Genomic DNA, 21,993 nt, shown 5'->3' on the forward strand with positions numbered 1-21,993 from the left:
ATGATTATGAATTATATTTCTGTTAATGATCATGGTGCTGCAGCCTCAGAATGGGATTAGTAGTAGTTTACTTTTTCGCCCGCAGGATTGCATCTTAATGAAATTATAGGTGTAATACCATTCCAGTTTTCACCAGTAATATTATAGGTTACCTGTGATTAAATATGAAATGAATACACTATATTAGAGCTTATACATTGACTCGAGCAGCAATTTTCTCCCACACCAATTCTCTCTCTTTTGCAGCATCCGCTGTGTTGCTTTTTTAACAAAAATATATTGTTCAAACTTGCTGTATGTGTGCCTGAGTATTTCCAGTTTGTTTGTTGTTGTTACCATGGTGAATCGTAGTATCATGGCCCCATTCATGCTGCCTTTTGATTGTGGTGGTGCACGCACGTGAACACACTCTGAGTTGATTGAACCAACTCAAAATCAGCTGTTCTGGAACCGAAAACTCAGAGTTTCCATCTCAGGGTAAATCTACTCAGAGTTCAGGGTCAGACTCAGTTTGTTAAACCTCCTTCCTGAAACGGGCCCCTGGTGCGGAACTGGTTAATTTTTCCTACAACTCCTAACATCTTCTTCTTCTGTTGCAGCATGAGTGGACATCGTGTAGTACCCAGTACGGATGTACATTTCTACAGCTCCACCAAGTACGCTGTGACGGCCCTGACCGAGGGCCTGAGACAGGAGCTGCGTGAGGCCAAAACCCACATCAGAGCCACAGTGAGAGATACTAAAAAATACATTTTACTCAACACATTCATGCATTTAACATCCAACAGTCCAAAGCCAAGCTCAATTTAAAATCTACCAAAGCCAGCATCATTACATAATTAGCATAATTAACATTTACTAATAATAATATTAACGTTATTTATAAAGCACCTTTACAAACAGAGTTTACAAAGTGCTTTGACAGGCAAAGCAAGGCAAAAGCAGGATACCCAGAGGTCAATAAAAGAACAAAGAGCTAAACAGTAGAGCCAAACATTAACAAGACAAAACTGGGTGAGTAAAAACAAGAAGACAAAAGATGCAAAACATAGTAGTGAGAAGATAATAAAACATATATATAAGCAATACAATATAAAAAAGATCAAAAAAGGCAATAAAAAGAGACAATAAAAGGAGACCTCACATTAAGCCTATAAAAATGAGTTTTGAGAAGTGATTTAAAAGAGTTCACTGATTCTGCGAGCCTTATCTTTGCAGGCAGGTCATTCCAAAGTCGAGCCACCCTGATGGCGAAAGGAGCGGTCACCTCAGATTTAAGCCTCGACTTTGGAACGGCCAGAAAGGCCCCACCCGAGGATCTAAGCCTGCGGGTCAACATCTGCACGACCAATAAGCTCAAAAAGTCTTTTAAAATTTTTTTTATTTATTTACTTGTTGATGTTCATATTATGCTCGATTTTTTTGTTGTTTGTTTTACTGTCTCCCTGTGTTTTTGTGATTCTTACGTTGCTTGTCTGGTGTGTGGTACTGCTGGCTGTAAATCAAATTGCCCCTCGGGGGTAATAAAGTTTCCTTGATCCACCTCTGCTATGGAACTAGGAGCCAGACCCAAACAAGCTTTAAAAGTGATCAGTAAAATCTTCAAAATCAATTCTGAGTCAACATTCTTTTATTATAAGACAAATATTCAATATTTCATGAAGTTTTCTCATTTCTGATCATCCACTCTTGTTGCAGTGTATTTCTCCTGGTGTAGTAGAGACAGAATTTGCTCCTCGGCTCTACAGAGACAATGCTGATAAAGCTGCTGCTTCATACTCTAAATTTAAGGTAAAATATTATTCCTACATTTCCAGTATTATGGTTAGAATTAGTAGCATATTATTCACTTTTCACTTCTCCTACAGCCTTTGGAAGCAATAGATGTTGCTAATTCGGTTACATACGTCCTAAGTGCCCCTCCCCATGTCCAGGTATGTGATTTTATGTGCAAATTTTAGTGCTTTCTACAGTGAGTGTTGACACATGTTTTCAACCTTTGCTCTTTCACTGTTGATATCTCATTAGTTTACCCATAATGAGATAACCGTCACGTCTTTTCTTTCAGATTGGGGACGTTCAGATGCGACCTGTGGAGCAGCTGTTGTAGTTCTGCACCATACAGACACATTCTTCACCCCACTGGTTTACTACAATTACTTTATCTGATCATGGAATAACTTAACTTTGCACTTAAATAATTAAAAGTCGATTTTGAAGATATTTGTTGCACTTCAACTTAATTATTATAAAGAAGGAAATTAGATTTGTAGCTCGGCCAGAACCCTTTGGACCACAGGGATCGTTCCAGTGACAGCAGGGTCCACTATGGGGACTGCCATTGGTGTCCAATTGTTGTCAAAATGTTTTTGTCAGAAACATAAACCACTAAAATACACAAATAATATCAAAATATATATTTAAAGATCTTTTACATTTCTATCAGTAAAATATCCAGGAGAAAATCTTTACATTATCCAAAAAATATTAGTAAATCATCCAACAAAATTGTTTGTGAAATATTAAGAACAAAACAAATCTGTATTATATCCCCCCAAAAACTCTAAAATATCTTAACAAAATATAGTAAAATATATTACTAAAATATGTGAAAATGATCGCATGTCTCAGCTGTTACATTATTATTATTATTATTATTATTATTATTATTATTATTATTACATGTCATTTAGCTGATCCTTTTATCCAAAGTGACTTCTAATTAAGTGCTTTCAACCCTGAAGGTTCAAACTCCAAACAAAGTAGTAAGTGTAAGTACATTAGCTTTAAATAAGCAAAGCTACAAAGAGCCATATGAAAGTGCCACTTCAAGAAATATATACAGTGCTGCTCATAAGTATTCATACCCATGCTAAAGTTGACTAAAAAGAGGAATAAAAAAATCATCTTTTGGAAATTGATCTTAATGCCTTAATTAAAAAAATGAGGAAAAATCCGACCTTTTAAGGACACCAATTTTTTTGTGAATGAATAATGTATTGTAAATAAATAAATGTTCTTCCTTAAAATACAGGGGCCATAATTATACATACCCCTATGTTAAATTCCCATAGAGGAAGGCAGATTTTTATTTTTAAAGGCCAGTTATTTCATGGATCCAGGATACTATGCATCCTGATAAAGTTCCCTTGGTCCCCACATCATCACATACCCTTCACCATACCCCCACATCATCACATACCCTTCACCATACCCCCACATCATCACATACCCTTCATCATACCCCCACATCATCACATACCCTTCACCATACCCCACATCATCACATACCCTTCATCATACCCCCACATCATCACATACCCTTCACCATACCCCCACATCATCACATACCCTTCACCATACCCCCACATCATCACATACCCTTCACCATACCCCACATCATCACATACCCTTCACCATACCCCCACATCATCACCTACCCTTCACCATACCCCCACATCATCACATACCCTTCACCATACCCCCACATCATCACATACCCTTCACCACACCCCCACATCATCACATACCCTTCATCATACCCCCACATCATCACATACCCTTCACCATACCCCCACATCATCACATACCCTTCACCATACCCCCACATCATCACATACCCTTCACCATACCCCCACATCATCACATACCCTTCACCATACCCCCACATCATCACCTACCCTTCACCATACCCCAACATCATCACCTACCCTTCACCATACCCCCACATCATCACATACCCTTCACCATACCCCCACATCATCACATACCCTTCACCATACCCCACATCATCACATACCCTTCACCATACCTAGAGACTGGCATGGTTTTATTTCAGTTAGCCTAATAGCTAACTGAGATAAGATCCATATCAATGCAAATCAAACCAGCTATTAGGCTAACTGAAATAAAACCATGCCAGTCTCTAGGTATGGTGAAGGGTATGTGATGATGTGGGGGTATGGTGAAGGGTATGTGATGGTGTGGGGGTATGGTGAAGGGTATGTGATGATGTGGGGGCCAAGGGAACTTTATCAGGATGCATAGTATCCTGGATCCATGAAATAACTGGCCTTTAAAAATAAAGGCCAGTTAGGCCTGCCTCTATGGGAATTTAACGTAGGGGTATGTATAATTATGGCCCCTGTATTTTTAGGAAGAACATTTATTTATTTACAATACATTATTCATTCACAAAAAAATTGGTGTCCTTAAAAGGTCAGACTTTTCCTCATTTTTTTAATTAAGGCATTAAGATCAATTTCCAAAAGATGATTTTTTTATTCCTCTTTTTAGTCAACTTTAGCATGGGTATGAATACTTATGAGCAGCACTGTATATACTACTTTTTTATGTTTATCCGAGGTGTAGTCAGAAGAGATGTGTTTTTAGCATTCGGTGGAAGATGTGTAGGTTTTCGGCCATCCTGATGTCGATGGGGAGCTCATTCCACCATTTAGGAGCCAGGACAGCAAACAGTCGGGATTTGGTTGAGTTCTCCCTCGCTGTGAGGGGGCAGCCAGCAGGTTGGCTGATGCAGAGCAGAGTGGGGGGGTTGGGGTATAGGGTTTGACCATGTCCTGGATGTAAGCTGGGGCTGATCCGTTCGTGGCCCTGTACGTCAGTACTAGTGTCTTGAAGCGGATGCGGGCAGCAACTGGTAACCAGTGAAGAGAGCGGAGGAGCGGTGTAGTGTGAGAGAATTTGGGGAGGTTGAAGACAAGTTGAGCTGCTGCATTCTGAACATAGACTGTATATAAGAATGGACCAACAGATCCCGTTGCTCTGGACGGAGACCAGTGAAGGCCAATAGAAGCACTTTTCTGGTGATGGCTAGGGTTACTGCGCAGCCTCCAACTGAGAGAGACGACGTAAATGTGCGGTGAGCAACGTGTCTGAAAGTTGTAAGTCTTCTGGTAGCTGTGCCAAGAGAAATCTCAATCATTCCCATTCTTGCAGAGAGCCTTTTATACATTGTCGTGTTTCTTTAGAAAGAAACAATGGACAAATAGTCTTTAAACTCTTCAGATGTAAAGTTATTCTCTGTCAAAGTGGCGCCAAAATGAATGGCAGTCAATGGAATGCTAACGGGAGGTGATGGCTTATTAGCATCAAAATGGCGCCATAGGAGGTTCGCGGTCCGAGGAGAGGCTTACCCCCTTGGTTCTGAATGAGCTGCAGGGATCGGATGGCACATGCAGGCAGGCCAATCAGGAGGGAGTTGCAGTAGTCTAGACGTGAGATGACTAGAGCCTGAACCAGAACCTGAGCCGCCTTCTGCGTTAGAAGGGGACGTATCCTTCTGATGTTATTCAGTATCTACGCGATCGGGTAGTTGCAGCGATGTTGGCAGCTGTATTTTTAGTTTGGGGTAAATTAGCAAATGTTAGCATGCTAGCACCCTAAACAAAGATTGTGACCATGGTAAATTACACTTGCTTCTCATCAGCATGTTAGCATTGTGATTGAGCATGTTGGCATACTGACGTTGGCGTTTAGCTTAACCCTTGTGTGGTGTTCATATTTTTGTTACACAGCCAATGTTCCCGGGTCTGGTGGACCCACCACATTATTAGGCTTTTAAATCAATACAGCCATAACAATGTATGTAAAAAATACTTAACAGATGTTTACTTTAGCTTAATTACCAATGATATATACATCATTTATGGTTCATATTTGCCATTTACCCCTGTGAGATAATATTTATGATCATATGATAATTTTTGTTTTTTGTGAGAAAATGAGGAATTTCAATTATAAAAAAGGTAAAAAAAAACAAACAAGATTTTTGATCATTATTGGTACTAATTTCTTAGAACTTAATCAGAACATGTTAACATGCTTGAAATGTTACAATTTTATAACTGTGTGGGAATAGCAGGTGCAGAAAGACAACATAGTTTCATAGCACCTTGGGTTCAGTAGACCCGAACACCTCATATGTAATAGTTATGTGTACCGTGTGCAGTCATTGAAAATGAGTTATTTTTTATGTTCTTCACAGAAAATGAGCCAAGGCCAATTAGTTTGAGTTAGAAGAAATAATAAATAGCATAATTTTTCTTTTAGCAAATATTGAAAACGGGTCCCACAGACCCGAACAACACACAAGGGTTAAAGTACTTCTGTGCTCATTCACAGCCTCACAGAGCAGCTAGCAGGTGTTACTCAATAAATGAATGATTCACAGAATAATCTGCCTCTATTATATGCTTATTTTGTCTCACCTCTATACATGCAAATATTTTTCAGTTCCATTCTCCATTCTGAGTATTCATTCAGTATCATCAAACACACAGTATGGCCATATACTGTATAACTCCATCCAGACAGGTGTGGTCTATGCATTAGATTATCTCTCCTGTAGATAAGGGACTTCCTTCCAATAACAGGCATAAGGTTGGGTGGTACTATCAATATAATGTACTGATTGTTTTTAGCTTGTGTCTATGAAAACAGTTTCTACAAGACTTTGATCATTTTCATGTTTGCTAAGTTAGATAACCTACTGGAGGTGTGCACGGGACAGGGCCCTCACTTATCGGCATTCAGGAAATACTTCATCATTCAGTTTGGTGAGGTGCGGCCTCTCTTACACAATTTATACTTTTTTACAAATGCTTTTACAGTTGTTTTTTTTTCTCTGCATGGTTAGTATTGTCACAAAAAGTCCATAACATGCAGGAAACATAACTTACTAAACATCAAAACAAGGCTTCACAAACCAACCATGCTGAAATTGGAACCAACATTAGTATATACTTGAGGTATTTGTACTTTACTTGACTAGATAGATTTGATGCTACTTTATACTTAATACATTTCAGACAGAAATTTTATTTTGATGCTTTGCTTAACAGCTTGTTGCTCTAGTGGATGTTGATAAATATGTATTAGTGGTACAGGAGAGTCATGTCATAACCATATCTTGATTTTAATACTTTAATACATACTTTGATGTAGATTTAATGTTGTCTTCCTCTTTGTTTCATCATGGATGGTAATGGTAAACATTGGAAGAAACTCAAATGGGGAGGAAGTTGCAGAGTTACACAAATATATGTGGTTGTTAGCTGAATGTCTACTCTCATTCATGTAAAGTTTTTATTGTACAGTATAGTGTAACAGATGCCAGTGAGAGACATCTACACCTTCTTCCCAGAGCTTTCCAGGAGACATGAGAGTTGTGGCATACAGTGGAGACACTGAAGAAGAGTCCTGGAACACGCACAAGAAGAAAGAGGTCAGACTATGCAAAACATTTTTAACTTTTTGAGAAATAAAAAGCCACTGGTTTCCAGTCCTGGTGGACCATATGAACTACCGTATTACTACATACTAACACATTCCATGTTATGGAAATGTTGATATTTTGGAAAGCTGAGTTAGGAATTAGAGGTTTACGTAGGTCAGAATCAAATGAGAGTAAATTAGATCAATTTACAATATTCTAACCAAGGTGAAAGCATGTGAAACTGTCCCAGTTAAGAAACTCAAATCCCAGAAACTGAAACGATAATGTCCACTAGATGTCAGTGAAATAGCTCTTTTCAGGGAGACGAGGGTACTTGATGAATCAGTTTCATAATCTAATATATTTGCCTAGAAAAGAACAATGAAAGCAAAAGCACACTAAACTGATGCTGCACATCCCAGACACACAGTTCTATTGTCTGTAAAAACAATAAAGTAATAATGACACACTAAGCACATTAAGTTGGATTTTGAACTTGAACTCTAATACAACTCAATCTAGTATGTTTGATCTCAAAGATCTGATTTATTTGCATCATGGCCTGTGTGTGGTGTGTTGTCACTGTCAAAAATGACAGCACTGACTACAGAGGCTGTGGATGGCTCACCCATGTACGGTGGCCCTGAGAGGCCACTGCACAGCAACTTAAGAAAACACATGCAAATAGATCACAACATGCAACAAAAAGACAACACACGCAAATAGACCACAACACGCAACATTAAGAAAACGCACACAAATAAACCACAACACGCAACATAAAGACAACACTTGCAAATAGACCACAACACAACGGAAGTGTTTCCTGGGGACACTTTTAAGTGATGCACATGTGGCTGCAGATGGTTAAGGTTACAGCTACAGCAAGTTTAGACACCGAAACAAAAAGTTAAATTAAGGAAAAAGATCGTGGTTGGGATGAAAACACACCCGGGGAACGCAGTATTAAAATTATATTCTTATATTAACCTAGGCTTTGCGAGATTTAACGTTACAACTGCTGCGGATTGATCGATTTTGATGACTTCTGGAACTCGGCTAGTCAGTGGTGTAACGTACCGTGGTAAAGTTGGTTTTATATTGGACGTTGGCTATTCCACACATTCGAAAAATCCATTATGCAGCTTGACCTTTTGACCTATCCATCTCAAAACACATCTGGTGAACTCAGCTAACTGCCCCACATATAACACAAAGCTTCTTAGATATAAATAGATTTATAGCATTTTTTGAGAGTAAAAACTATTTATAAAATCAAAGGTGGGTTTTATGAAAAAAGAAGCTTGTTGAGTGTTGTGGTTTATTTGCGTGTGTGGTCTTTTTGTTGCATGTTGTGGTTTATTTGCATGTGTTTTCTTCTTGTTGCATGTTGTGTGTTTTCTTAAGTTGCTGTGCAGTGGCCTCTCAGGGCCACCGTACCCACAGACCTGTGAGTGGCACTACAAGATGGTTGTTACAGTAATTCTTTGAAGTGCGGAGAGTGAGTGGAAGATGCCAACATGTAAACGTTGTAGAGAGACACACAGACCTGGAACTGGCTCCCTTTGCTGAAGAGCTGGAGGGGAATCGGTACACATTCACAACAAGCATGTTTAGGGTGTTGTCCTACAAGTCATGGATATCTTTTTTATTAGTTTCAGATCTTTGGGCTTTTAAGCATCAAATAACTGTGGAAATAACTGAGATGCTTGAAGATACAGTCTTCTTTTTTCAGGAAGATAGTCAATTGTTGGGAGCAAGAACATTACTGTATAATAAAATTATGGGAGACAGGACACTATTGTTAATATCGGCAGACTTTACTGATGTGTTAAACAAAGACTCACTCCAGTGCCAAAATCTTTGACTTTGCAGGATGACAAAATCATTAGGTAAACCTTTTGAGTCCATATGACTTTTATTAACAAGTTCTGGACTGCTTGTAAATGGGCATCCATCCATCTTCGTCCGCTTATCCGGTGTCGGGTCGCGGGGGTAGCAGCTCCAGCAGGGGACCCCAAACTTCCCTTTCCCGAGCCACATTAACCAGCTCCGACTGGGGGATCCCGAGGCGTTCCCATGCCAGGTTGGAGATATAATCCCTCCACCTAGTCCTGGGTCTTCCCCGAGGCCTCCTCCCAGCTGGACTCTGGACCCTAGGGGCTCTACTCCGAGCTCCTCACGGATGACTGAGCTTCTCACCCTATCTCTAAGGGAGACGCCAGCCACCCTCCTGAGGAAACCCATTTCGGCCGTTTGTACCCTGGATCTTCGGTCATGAAATATAAATGGGCATGTTTAACCTAAATGAGAAAATAATCTGAGTTCATATATTGAGTTATTTAAACATTGCTTTGCAATGCAATGTTTAAATTCTCCAAGAGCATTAAAAAAAAAAGTTACCAGTAAGTTAAACCAAACAATGCACTTTCAACCGACATACAGTATGAGTATGGAATTCTAATAGGCAACACAGCTTGATAAGCAACCCTTCAGGCTTTGCCCACTAGAGGTCACAAGCACAATATTATTACACGCATCCAGAATATTGATATTATGGTGGGTGCCCTCATATTTTTTGGTGGTAAGCAGAATCTGTTCACAAAGAGAAGCATGTTGTGCAAAAAAAACACTATGAATTTGTAGCTAATATGAATGTATTTATTAAAGGATAACACACACTGGTATTATGTGTCTTTAGAAGTAAGACCGTAAGAGCAGGCCTACATATTGTAAAGGAAGAAAGGAGGCTCAAAGCATAATTTTTATGATTATTGTCAGATAATTCGTGCTAAATCCTTCTGTTTATTTTGTGTCTGTTATAGTCTTTGTATTTACATACAGCTTGATTTGGCAACCTCACTGTCAGTTGAAAACTAAACTGTTCTGATTGATTTATCCTGCATGAAGAGCACTTATCCATGCAGAGTATTTATGAACAGGCTTCTTTGAGACAAGCCAATAGAATTGTTAGCGAGATGTCTGATGTTCTGCACACAGAGTATGAGCTGCTGCCCTCCGGTAGGAGGGTTAGAGTTCCTCGCTGCAGACTTAACCCATTCAAAAACTCATTTATCCCATTGTCTATTAAACTCCTAAATAGCTGCAGATTAAAAGCAGAACAGGCCTGCGTTGACGATGGGGATTTTGTTATTGTTTTATGAGTAATGTTTAACTAATGTACTGCATGAGACCATGTTGTGTTTTATACACCATTAGGGCCATAGTATGGTTTGTTGTATGGTGTTGTACAGTATACAGTACTACTGTTGTTTTTTATTCATGCTGTCTGTGTTTGCTTGTTTTTACTATGGCTGCAGCATGGGTTAAGTGCCAAAGACAAATTTCCCACCTTGTGGGACAATAAAGTTAATCTTAATCTTAATGTTTTACATATTAATTTCTCTTTAAGTGGGCAGAGGTTTCCTTTGAAATCCTATGACTTCTCCTTTCTGTTGTACAGGCTATGTGCTATTACAACTAAAACCTAACATCTGATCTTCAGGACAACAGGGTTACAGCTTCTTTAGTTCCTACATCATCACAGACAAATCAACAATAATCCAGGCACTGTTAGTACATGGTACCATATTTAGGAGGCCGAAAAGCATCATCCTCTAACAATGTTTTGTGTTGGGAATTGGGGAGGTACAGATTCAATTATTAGCAATTTATCAAAGATGATTTATCAATATTAATAAAGTTATGAATAACTTTACCAAGTTGATAAACAATCAAAATGGGGCACCACCCTGAACTCAGGGGCCAATAACTGAACTGTGAAAACAGTCTCAAAGGTGGTGTTCCCTTTAAAATACAGATCTTAAACAAACAAAACAAACTACAACGTCTGAAGTTTTTAGACCTCCGGCCAGCTTTTCTCATGGAGGTGTGACTTTTAGGCTTTTACAGTTACATGGAAGCCGCATTCTCTTTGTTTAAGAGGGCGCTCAGGCCTGCATGTGGGACATGTGATTTCCTTTGTCTCAGAGGTCACATGCTCTGAGATCTCTGTTTAAAAGATAGTGTTTAATCCCACTGCTCCAGTCCCAATATTTGCTTGTTGCTTAAATTCAATTCAATTCAATTTTATTTATAGTATCAAATCATAACAAGAGTTATCTCGAGACACTTTACAGATAGAGTAGGTCTAGACCACACTCTATAATTTATAAAGCCCCAACAATTCTAATAATTCCCCCAATAGCAAGCATTCAGTGACGAGGAAAAACTCCCTTTTAGGAAGAAACCTCGGACAGACCCAGGCTCTTGGTAGGTGGTGTCTGACGGTGCCGGTTGGGGGGGTGATGAACAGTGGCAATAATAGTCACAATAAAGATAATGGAACAGTGACTAGAAAATGGTAGTCGTAGTAGTTCATGTCATAGCAGGGCACTGTAAATGTCTCCTTTATTCTCTGGAGAGAGTGATCAACCTCTTCTTCCACAATATCAACAGATGGAAAGAGAAGATGATGAGATGAGAAGATGTAAGAATTTGTACACAGAATTATGGAAATATAGGTAATTTTTTAGCCATGTAAGCAACATCACTGTGGTCTGTTAATCCGCCACTTTGGTCCAGACTGAGATACAGTATCTCAGTCTGTCCTGCTGAAAGAGAAACCTACTTTCATCTCTTCCTGTGTTTCTGCTGCCAGTCCGAAGGAAAGCCAGCCACCACCACCCACCGTCTTTCTGATGTTAATGAACACACATTTACATAGAGCCTACATTTGTATACTTACACAAATGTTGGCAAAGCACTTGGCTGGTTTTGTGACTAGACTGCAGCTCCTCACACCCAAACAGAAAATGTGTGCCAGAGAAATAGGGGCTAGTCTTTGCCATTGTCACCTGCCAGAAATAAAATAATGATTACTGGGCTTTTATAGAAGCAGAACAAAAGTTTTGGCAATGCAGTTTATGTGCTACCTTGGAGTGAGATCTTTGCATGTAAATGTAGCACATCAATGAGCAGAATTTGATATTTTAGATTCCCAAGAATGATAAATTACAAGGCATTTTAAACAAACAACAAAATTATTTATTAAATTGCATAAATTCATTTACACTCAAAGCAGCTGCACTGATGCAATGAGCATTTAGATAAATAAGCATCCTCGTGGATTGCTGTCATTTCAAACTCCAGATATGTCCCATAATGAAGATCTTTCTGTGTTATGAACAGTCAAAATTCCATTGAGATTTGTTGTGCTTTGGTATGATCATTTAATTGTACAGTGCCTGGGTCAGGCAATGTAAAACAACAGGGACACTTGTTTCTTGCAGTTTTTTTGAAAATCAGCACAGAAACATCTTTGTAGGACAGATAACTGTTTAGAGCCCTTTATTTAATCTCAAAGGTGTTTTTTTGATGCTTTATTGCCCTGATTTCATCTTATTCTTTAAAAAAATGTAGCTTGTCTTTGATTTAAATATTCATTCAAATGCTTTTTATTGTCTTTTTTTTGTAACTGTGAAGCCCTTTGTAGTGCTACATACATACTAGAACTACTATAGAGACACTGTTCTACACAACCTAGTTGAATTGCAGAAGCAGGATCATCTTGATGAGCGGTCTTATTGGTTTGTTTTCTGTTGCCATCGCTCATCTTCTCGCGATCTGGATGTGAACGGCACTGAAACATCGCGAGATAGCGATGAATCAATAGATAAACGCTATCCCTCACTTGAGCCAAATCTCTAGGATATGGTGGTCATTTTTCTATTTTTTTGAGGAAGCTCTTCGTTTCCACACCCAAACAATGAAAAAGTAACAGGTTCTTAAAACAATATAGATATCCAACAAAAGAATTGCCTTCTTATGTGTTTTCTTATGTTTTTCAAGTTTTTTTTTTAAATTTAATTTCAAATTTAATTGTAATATTTATTTAATTTAATTGTTATTTTATTTTAAAATAATGAATGAAGTTTTATTTTCTTGTCTGGCCATTTACATGACAAACTACATGCTGGAAATGGCAACTTTTGAAGACAATTTGGATCGTGCTATAAGGCTTGGTTCTTTCAGGGAAGGATTGTAAAGATTTACAAAGAATGTTTAGATCATTTACTGCCAACTAGGATCTAACTGAAACGATGGGCAGGGATTTCTGCAGACAAAATACAAACGGTGATACACTGGTAAGAGCACATTACATTTAGCCAAGTATATAGTAATTTTAAATAGTTCACATTACTGTATTTTTTCAACAGTTAACTTCATTTATCATTATATGTGGTGTTTTCATTAGCGGGGTGCAAATGTTCCACCAAAACAAGTTCCTTCCCGAGACTATTTAGCAGAGGCACCGTCGCTGCGTCTGGAGCTTAGCGCTGCCCAAGATGATTGCGATTGGTTTAAAGAAATGCAAACAACGCAGAGTGTTTGGTTTTTTTCTCCTATCCTAGAATGTATCTGTGTTGTAGCCAGTCTATGAGCCAGACCTCCAAAACAGCGCCAGACTAATCCCACTGTAACCTTCAGTTTCAAGATGAAGCAGCAACACAAATACTTGTTTACAATACTTGTATTGTGTAAGTTTGCACTTCATGTGTTACACTTGTTGAATAAAGTTTTGGAGAGAAAAAAATACACACAAATGCTCTTCTGCATTGTTTATTTGACACATACACTAAAACGGCTTTATAAATCAGACCAACAACTAGTGGAAACTAATACAGCCTGAAACAACAGCCCTGTATTTAATCCTACCTTCATGAAGGATATAATGTTCAGTGTTACAGAGGTGTTGATTCAACTGTATGTTAATTTTAGAGGCTGTAACTTGTGGTATTGCATTCGCCTATATACTGAGAGGTGTTTGTCTACAGCATTTATATCAAGGAGAGTAGACCCTTCTGTGTTCACAGCTAATAAACGTAACAGGTATGGGGTGGTTGGGAGGACGATGGCTTTGCAACAGTTTCACTACATGTAGACAATGTCCTCAAATTACAGCAACTCATCAGGACCAAACAATATTCAAAACTAGGGCTGCGCAATATATTTATTTTTTTTATCGTCCTCGCAATATCAACTGGCACAATATACACATCGTGAAAGACTGCAACGTATCGCAATAGTGTTAGTTGAAAGAACATATCAGTAGAAAACTGCACTTTAAAATGTAACTAGGGCTGCACAATGAATCAAATTTTAATCACGATTTCGGCTTCCCACGATCAAATTCACGTAATCGAGCGATATTTAAAATGCTTCGTTCCGTTCATAGAACGCTCTATATCAGACTCTAAGGACAAAGATAGGTGTTTGTCCCTCGAGTTCTTAAGAAGACACGTTAGTTTTACTCTATTTTCTCAAGCCAGACACGTCGACATGCATAATTTCATTTTGCCATTCATTAATTTTCATTTCTGTTCACAAATGGTATGGGTTTTGTTGCTCTAATACTTAAGTGAAGGCACTGTATCGCACAGTCCACTTGTGTCTGTTTAAGGTTCCATTTATCCATGTTTGACCCTTTAATACACAGAGCTTACATGTTTGTGTATGTGTATGGCCATGGTCCTGACAAATAAAGTTGGCCCTGGTAATTACTGTTTGTGTCATGGGCGGAGCTAAGTACCTCATTATCGTTTGTCCTCTTAATGCAGCATGGTGTCAGGTTCTTGTATTTTGAGTTCTGATGTGTTTATTCAAATTTTGAAGTGAGATTTGTGTAGTATAGCTCAAATAGGATTTTTTAAGATTTACTACATCTTTCTAGCACAAGTGGAAAGGGGTGACTGTTTAGTGTTGCAAAAAACTGGTTTGAAAAAATAGTCCTCCTAATTAACAAAAACCAGTATGTGTGTGTGTGTGTGTGTGTGTGTGTGTGTGTGTGTGTGTGTGTGTGTGTCTGTGTGTAACCTCTGTAAGTGTGCTAATCATTCTTAGTCCTCATTTAAATCTGATTGGTATGGACTAAACAAACACATTTCTTTAGTGTTTCATTTCTTATGTAAATTAAAGTTGTGTGTAAGCATTGTGGCATAAATATTAATAATATTCTTTATATTGGGCATTTTTGCACCGCATCAAAGTCATTTGAGTTTTAAAATTCTAAACTAGAGTTTTGATCTTTATGCAGATGTTGGGTTTATAAACTTAAATATAACCATAAACATGAATCCAACACATATAAAACCTACAGATACTGTAAAATGGAAAATTCTTGCCACTTTTTCTCCCCTCCCTGTGAGAAATGGTCTTATCACGGATCCAACTGTGTCAACTTAGTTGCTCTGCCATTTCAGCTTATGATTGTGTCTGAATGCCAAGCTCCTTTAAATTCTTGGGTGTCTTCCAAAAAATCTTAGCTGGATCATGAAAGTCTGCATTGTTACATCATTTCCCACTGTTTGCAAGATTCACACGAGATAATCTGATGCTGTGCAGTACAGTATGAAAGTCTTTCCTCAACTGTGCATTTTAGTTTTTATGTATCAGATGTGATGGACATCTAATTTGGACATCTCCCCCTTTTCAAACTCACCCAGATAAATTCTTCCTATGCAAGCATGTGAGAATCAGCTGACCTGGAAGGATTTCAGCCTCTGCACAGGGTGTTACAACCCCTACTGAGAGGTGAAAGTAAAGTGCAAGGTGAGCACCTATAATCTGTGTGGAGAATGTGACCCTGCCTTATATCACACAAGGGGGCAACTATAAGGTCAAATTCCCCTCTGAACAAAAGAGCACAGTATAAACTCGCAGAATTTTCTTGCTATGGTTTCTGTGCATGCAATATGGAATGAAAGGTTCACAAAAAATCAAATCCGGTTAAGAAGGTTAGCGTTAAGCCTCTGAGTTTTAGATTTGCAATTTTTTTCCTTTTGATTAAATATTTCCAGCTGAGATAACATGGAAATGTGCACCCAAAATGATTTCTAAAAGATGATTTAGAATTTGATCTATCTAGATTGCTAGCTCTCTCTGCTCATTATATTGTCATATTTTATCTGAATATATATCATTTAAGATATCTACAAAGTTTCAAGGGATTGTTTGACATTGTGGGTACTCCACTTTCTTGCAGAGAGTCACATGAAAAGATTGATACCACTCTAATGTCTGTACAGTAAGCAATTTGCGTTTCCTATCATGGTGAAAGCGTGACCCGCCCTACTCTGCCTCTGTGGCTGATGATGATGGCTCGTACTCGTTGCCTTTGTTGGTTGGATAGGTTAAGGCATGAGGCCTGAGGTTGGCTAGGATTAGGGTAAGAATACCAGGGTAAGCCATTCAGAGGCAGAGTAGGGCGGATCATTCCTTCCCTATGATAGGAAAAGAATTATTGCGTACAGTAAATACATAGCTACTGCTAGCGACTGTTAGCTTAGCACAAAGACAAAATGGGGGGGAGCGAAAAACGGGTGGAAACAGCCAGCCTGGCTCTGTCCAAAAGTAACAGCATTTACTGACCGGCACTCATTTACATGTCAGATATAGTTTTAATTTGTGCAAAAGTGTAAAAAACAAAAGTGTAAAAAACATGTCTTGTTTTTAAGGTTAGCGTATCTACGTCCCCATAGCTCAATATCATACTATAGAGGCAGGAATCTCTGTCTGTGTGTATTTCCTGTCTGTCATTTAAATATCTCAAGAATCGTTCATCCGGTGCGAGCTACTTCACGCATGGCAGGTGTATTGCTGGGTATCAAGTGCAGTGAATTTGGTGCAATTTGTAATTGTTACATGTTCAATATCAATAAACTGAAAATGAAAAATGAAACTCAGCTGACCCACATGGGCTAAAGACGTCACACACAGCACGCTGTCGTACCAAATTGTAAACCTGGACAAACAAGCACTCCTAATGATTCAACCAGAGGTTAAAGTGGACTTTAACAATCCAGGACTGCTCCGGCACCTTCTATCCAAAAAGGAGGCAATTGCCTGTGGTTAGTTCACATGTCTGTAATTACAGTAGGAGAGTTGAGTGTCGGTTATCTAAACAGCTAAAGTCAGTTAAACAGGTAAAGTGTCAGTAGGCACCTGTGCTTTTCATCAGATAATGATGAGATATATCAGATAAAACCGTATGTGAAATCAGGTTGACTAAAAAGACAAAGTTATAGTTTTTTGCAAGAAAGTAATGACTACAAGTTTCCTAAAATCAAATGACTTTTAATCGAATAAAGCGGTTTGAGTTGTCGATGTTATTTAGCATATCACGAAGGTTGTATCTTCTTATCTAACTCTCAGCTGGAAAACAATTAGCATATTTACCAAAATGACAAACATGTTACTTTTGTTCATTTTATCATGAGATATGAACAGAGCATCGTCAGATACATTCATATAATCATTCAGAAATTTTATTTTGGGCATGCAGAAAACCGTATTAGAAAAACATGATTCTCACATTACAATCAAACATGATTTCTGTCCATTTCTGTGATTTAAATGCTGAACCAGAAAAGATTATACCGTGAAACTTGTTTTGATGTAGAAGTTTATCTGATCGAAAGGCGCTAGCCTAGCCAGCTAAGTTTTGATCAGCCTATCCTGTTGCACTACATGGCTCATTGTTGTCTAACAGACAGTGCTGCTTTCCTCCTCTTCTTCTTCCTGCTGAATTGTGCTTTTGCTCTCTCAATAGATAACTGAATTGGACTCATGACCGGAATTGCTGAGGTGGTCACGCAGGGCTTTTCAGATCTGTCTAGATTGGTTTCTTCAGTGGTGGCGACTTTGGATGGCGCGATTGTGAAAGTCATTGGTGTTTGTTCAGGGATAGAAACTCCATCTCTGAGAGCAGCAGGCATTGCTTTCTTTCTTGGTTTTCTCTGTTGCCTTTGTCGTTTTGTAATGATAGACGGGGCTGCTGTGATAGTAGTAAAAAGCCTCCACTCACTGTGAGTTTCTGTTTCTTCTGCAGAAGTGGTTGTGGGGCTGTTCAGTGCATAACTTGTGTCTGGAGTTGGAAGTATAGGAAGCACATTTTCAGAGCTGTTATGAAAAAGGGGATTTTCACTCGAAAGAGGCAGAACTGTTTTTCTCATTCTGCTCCTTAGTCCTTTTGAGTCTTGCTTTTTCAAAACACTAAAGGAGGAGTTCAGAGCTGTAACATGGATGGCTGTCTTCTTCCCGTAAACGTCCATCCTGTGGGAAACCTGCCGCTCTGTGGCGGGCGCCAACAGTATGGTGGGAGCCCCGGTGAGAGGGATCACTCTCAGATTGTCCGCGGCTGAATTTTCATGGACAGTAGCCACAATGGAAGAAGCCGAGCTGACTTTCCTCCTATTTTTCCTCCCCTCTCTGTCCCCTCTCTCCTTTGACCTGTTCCTTTTGACTTTGGGGATTACAATGGGGGTACTGGCAGTGGTGACAGCAAAGCTTTGTTGCTCGGGCTGTGCCGTTGGGCTAATGGTAATGATAGTGGTGACAAAAAGGGCCCTTAAGTTGTCTGCTGTGTTCGTTACAAGCTCTTCAGAGGAAGGAAGAGGGATTTTCTTGCTCTTCTTTCTCCTCCACTTTCTTAGCCTTCTGGTTTTTGCTTCATGTGGAATAACAGTTGTCGTGGTTGTTGGCGTAGAAAGAACGAGTTCTTCCGCGGACTCCGCCGGTTTCTTTTGAACTGTCGTAGGTGACGTAATGGAAACGGTCTCCTTTTCCATCGCTGGTTCATCTTTCATGACCTCATTAAAGGGCTCTTCTTTTGCTCCAAGTGTATATTCACTGTCATCGACTCTGTTTGTGTTTCTACTCGACTGGTTGTGTTTGTGTGACTCGTTGATAAAGTTACCGATGACTTCTTCTGCTCTGCTGCCAGAGGGAGACACAGCAGCTCCTTCCTCTGCTTTCTGCTTTCTCTTTCTCCCCTTTCCTTTTCCCTTTTGTTTTTTGCTGGTTTTCTTCTTCTTCCCTTTATTCTTCCTCTTCTTCTTTTCTGAGCTTTGCGTCTCGCCTTTCTCGGAGTCGCTAGTGGAGCTTTGAGAGGTGGAGACAGTAGCGAGGACCTTGATGAAGTCCTCAGCGGCGGTGACAACCTTTCTGAGTGAAGGCTCTTCCGGGCCTGACATTGTAGACTCTGTTGTACTCTCTGATTTCTCTTCTTCTTTGCTCTTCTTGGAATCTTCCTTCTTGGGAGAACCGACCGGCAGCTTGTCGATGACTTCAATGCCACCAAAGTCGTACGGGACCGCCTCTTGTAGCACAGCAATGCGAACCTTCTCAAATCGTTTACACCTACGAGAGAGAGATCGAAGGGGATGATTGTGTGTGGTGATTTCAGAAAGTAATACAGCTCAGTATGTTGAAAATCTGCTTATAAGTTTACCACCAGAGTACACTGATACTTACAGGCCATACCAGTGCCGCTCTGCACACTGTTCTTCATAGGCAAACTCAAAGCAAGGCACACCGATCACGTTGAAGAACGCCTGACCAACTACCCTGGAAGATGTGTCGTTGACTTTCCTCAGGCAACTTTTCAACCTGTAGAGAGAACAAAAATTCAGTCTAATTTTCTAGCTGTCTCTTTCAGGAGATGGCAACACAGTTTGACCTATGAGAGTAAAGTAACTCTGCAAAAGGATGCTGAGTTTGACTTGTTGCTATGATTCCACTCCAGCAGATGTTCCTGGGATATAATGCATTTGCAAAGGTATCCATCAAGCTGTTCCATAATTTAGTTTAAAGTTATCCAGAATTTTGCATCAACCAATAAATTAAATGCTTAGTCAGGCATAGTCAGGTGTCAGGCATCCTAATCAGATGATCATTATTGCAGTATTGTTATGATATTATTGTCATTTGGTCTAACTAATGGCAACACATGTATCACTTGGCCCTTCTGATACACACTGGCCTTTATGTTTGTCAAAAGCTGAAGATACCTGCCGTTATTGTCTATTAACTTTTACAGTAAGCTCATGGCTGCATCATTATTGAAATAAATTGTGAACTTTTAAGAAAATGTGACCACTACCATTTGTCAAAATGACTTACACTTACCTACAACTTGAGCTGTAACAGCTTAAAGTATTTAATGATTAATGCATTTTAAAAGTTGCCTATAATGTGTTGCTTGTTACACTTCTGAAGTTGATGGTCAATGCAGAATGTTACCTAATTATTTTTAGAGTTCCAGAAAGAAACAGTTAGCTGTTTATTAAACATAATGTATGAAGTTCACTCTATTGATTATCACAAGTTTTGACATCTGTAATTCACTCTGATACAATTTTTAATGTTGATTGTGCTTTTAAAACAAAAGATAAAAAAACACTGTTCCACATGATGTCGCATTCTTCATTTTCATATCTTTGTATTGCTGTGGTTGGACATTCGTTTACAAACTTAACAATAGTCCAATTAACAGTGAATTGAGCTAAATGCAAGCAGAAACCATTTTTTTAATCGCATACAAGGTGAGACTTTCTTTTACTCACGCATTATCACAGTCACAATGACAGATGGAGTGCCACTTGAAATTAGTGTGTCCGTAATTGGAGGAGAAGGCGTGGATGACATGAGGGCAGTGGTCATGGATACGGCAGCAGCTGTCGGTCTCGGCAAATTCTCCTGCAACAAACAGGTCAGTCTTATTAGAACACACTGACAATACATTAATTTCCTTAAATATATTGAAGTAATATAACTCACCCAGCTGGTCATAGTGATCAGCCATGTTTCCAGCTCCACACCATAGGGTCCCAGGATAAGTGAAGCCTCTCTTGGATCTTTTTAAAACCTTGTCCTGCAGCGCCGAGTCATCACTGGCATCCCCTTCCATCCTACCACTGCGCTCCGAGCTCTCTTTAAACTCGCGGCACATCCGTTTAGCTTCATCCTTGCGCGCAAAACGCGTCTCCAGCTGCCGGCCTCTCTGTTCTTTTTGCTCCAACCTGCACTCATGCATGAACGACTTCACCTGCTTCTGGTTCGCTATGACAGAGCAGTTCACGAGCTTCCCGGCGGGGCTGACGACGGAGCGCACCACCTCGGCTCCGTCTGACACCTGGTAGAGGAAGCTTTCCCTCACGGTTGACATTTTTGCGCAAAAGGTGCCGTTGAGCATTGATAACATTTCTTTGCTCTCCTTCTCCGCGTCCAAAGCGCGGCTCAGGAAGTCGCCCTTGACGACGTTCTTGTCCAGATAAGACAGAAAGACAAAGAAAACCGACCACATGATGCTGCAGACACTTTCAGCACCACGCGTAACGGAGACAGCTCCTCGCGGTTTTCCGGCGCTCTCGAGCAGCCCTCCCACTTTTAAGGCGAAGCTCAGTGGTGTGATTATTAATACGATAAATGACGCTGGGAGGAGTCAGCCGAATTAACCTCTTAGATTTCCAGCCTTGGTAGAGCATTTTGTATCTATTACACAGCCGCAGAGCGCTGATACACTCTGAGCCTATTACCCACCATTGTTACCTCACTGAATAAGAACGTGCATTAAGACAGGATAGGGTTAATTTGTGTGTGTGTGTGTGTGTGTGTGTGTGTGTGTGTGTGTGTGTGTGTGTGTGTGTGTGTGTGTGTGTGTGTGTGTGTGTGTGTGTGTGTGTGTGTGTGTGTGGCATGAACCTCCAGCACCTTTCACTGCTCAGAGAGATGACCGCTAGTTACCTCCCACCCTCCTCAGCTCAACCCCCCAGAAAGTGGAGATTTACTTTGGGAACACGCATGGAGGAGGTTCTTGCCCCCGCTTTCCATGGTAACAGGCATGGGGTGATTGTGCCAACCCAGGAGATTGGACATCTTTCAAATGCCACAAAACAGCCACTGAATTGGTGATGACC

The 21,993-nt window shown here is 39.7% G+C and overlaps 2 protein-coding genes across 2 annotated transcripts in view; one reads left to right on the forward strand and one right to left on the reverse strand.

The window, feature by feature from the left end:
• LOC116048477 (dehydrogenase/reductase SDR family member 11-like) overlaps positions 1-2,153 on the forward strand; it is an 8,927-nt gene extending 6,774 nt beyond the window's left edge. The window contains exons 4-7 of the mRNA XM_031297635.2: positions 600-729; positions 1,699-1,791; positions 1,869-1,934; positions 2,069-2,153. Of these exons, the coding sequence (XP_031153495.1) occupies positions 600-729; positions 1,699-1,791; positions 1,869-1,934; positions 2,069-2,110 (331 nt within the window). The 3' untranslated portion in view covers positions 2,111-2,153. The remainder of the gene's footprint in view (positions 1-599; positions 730-1,698; positions 1,792-1,868; positions 1,935-2,068) is intronic.
• Positions 2,154-17,536: 15,383 nt separating this feature from the next.
• On the reverse strand, positions 17,537-21,472 carry proca1 (protein interacting with cyclin A1). The gene is made up of 4 exons (XM_031297598.2): positions 20,855-21,472; positions 20,641-20,773; positions 19,550-19,684; positions 17,537-19,435 (listed from the first exon to the last, which is right to left on the reverse strand). The coding sequence occupies exons 1-4, from the start codon at positions 21,378-21,380 to the stop codon at positions 17,770-17,772; spliced, it is 2,460 nt and encodes an 819-aa protein (XP_031153458.1). The 5' UTR covers positions 21,381-21,472; the 3' UTR covers positions 17,537-17,769.
• Positions 21,473-21,993: the final 521 nt, after the last annotated feature.

The sequence above is a fragment of the Sander lucioperca genome, chromosome 5, assembly GCF_008315115.2.
Source record: "Sander lucioperca isolate FBNREF2018 chromosome 5, SLUC_FBN_1.2, whole genome shotgun sequence".
In the NCBI taxonomy this organism is placed as follows: Eukaryota; Metazoa; Chordata; class Actinopteri; order Perciformes; family Percidae; genus Sander; species Sander lucioperca.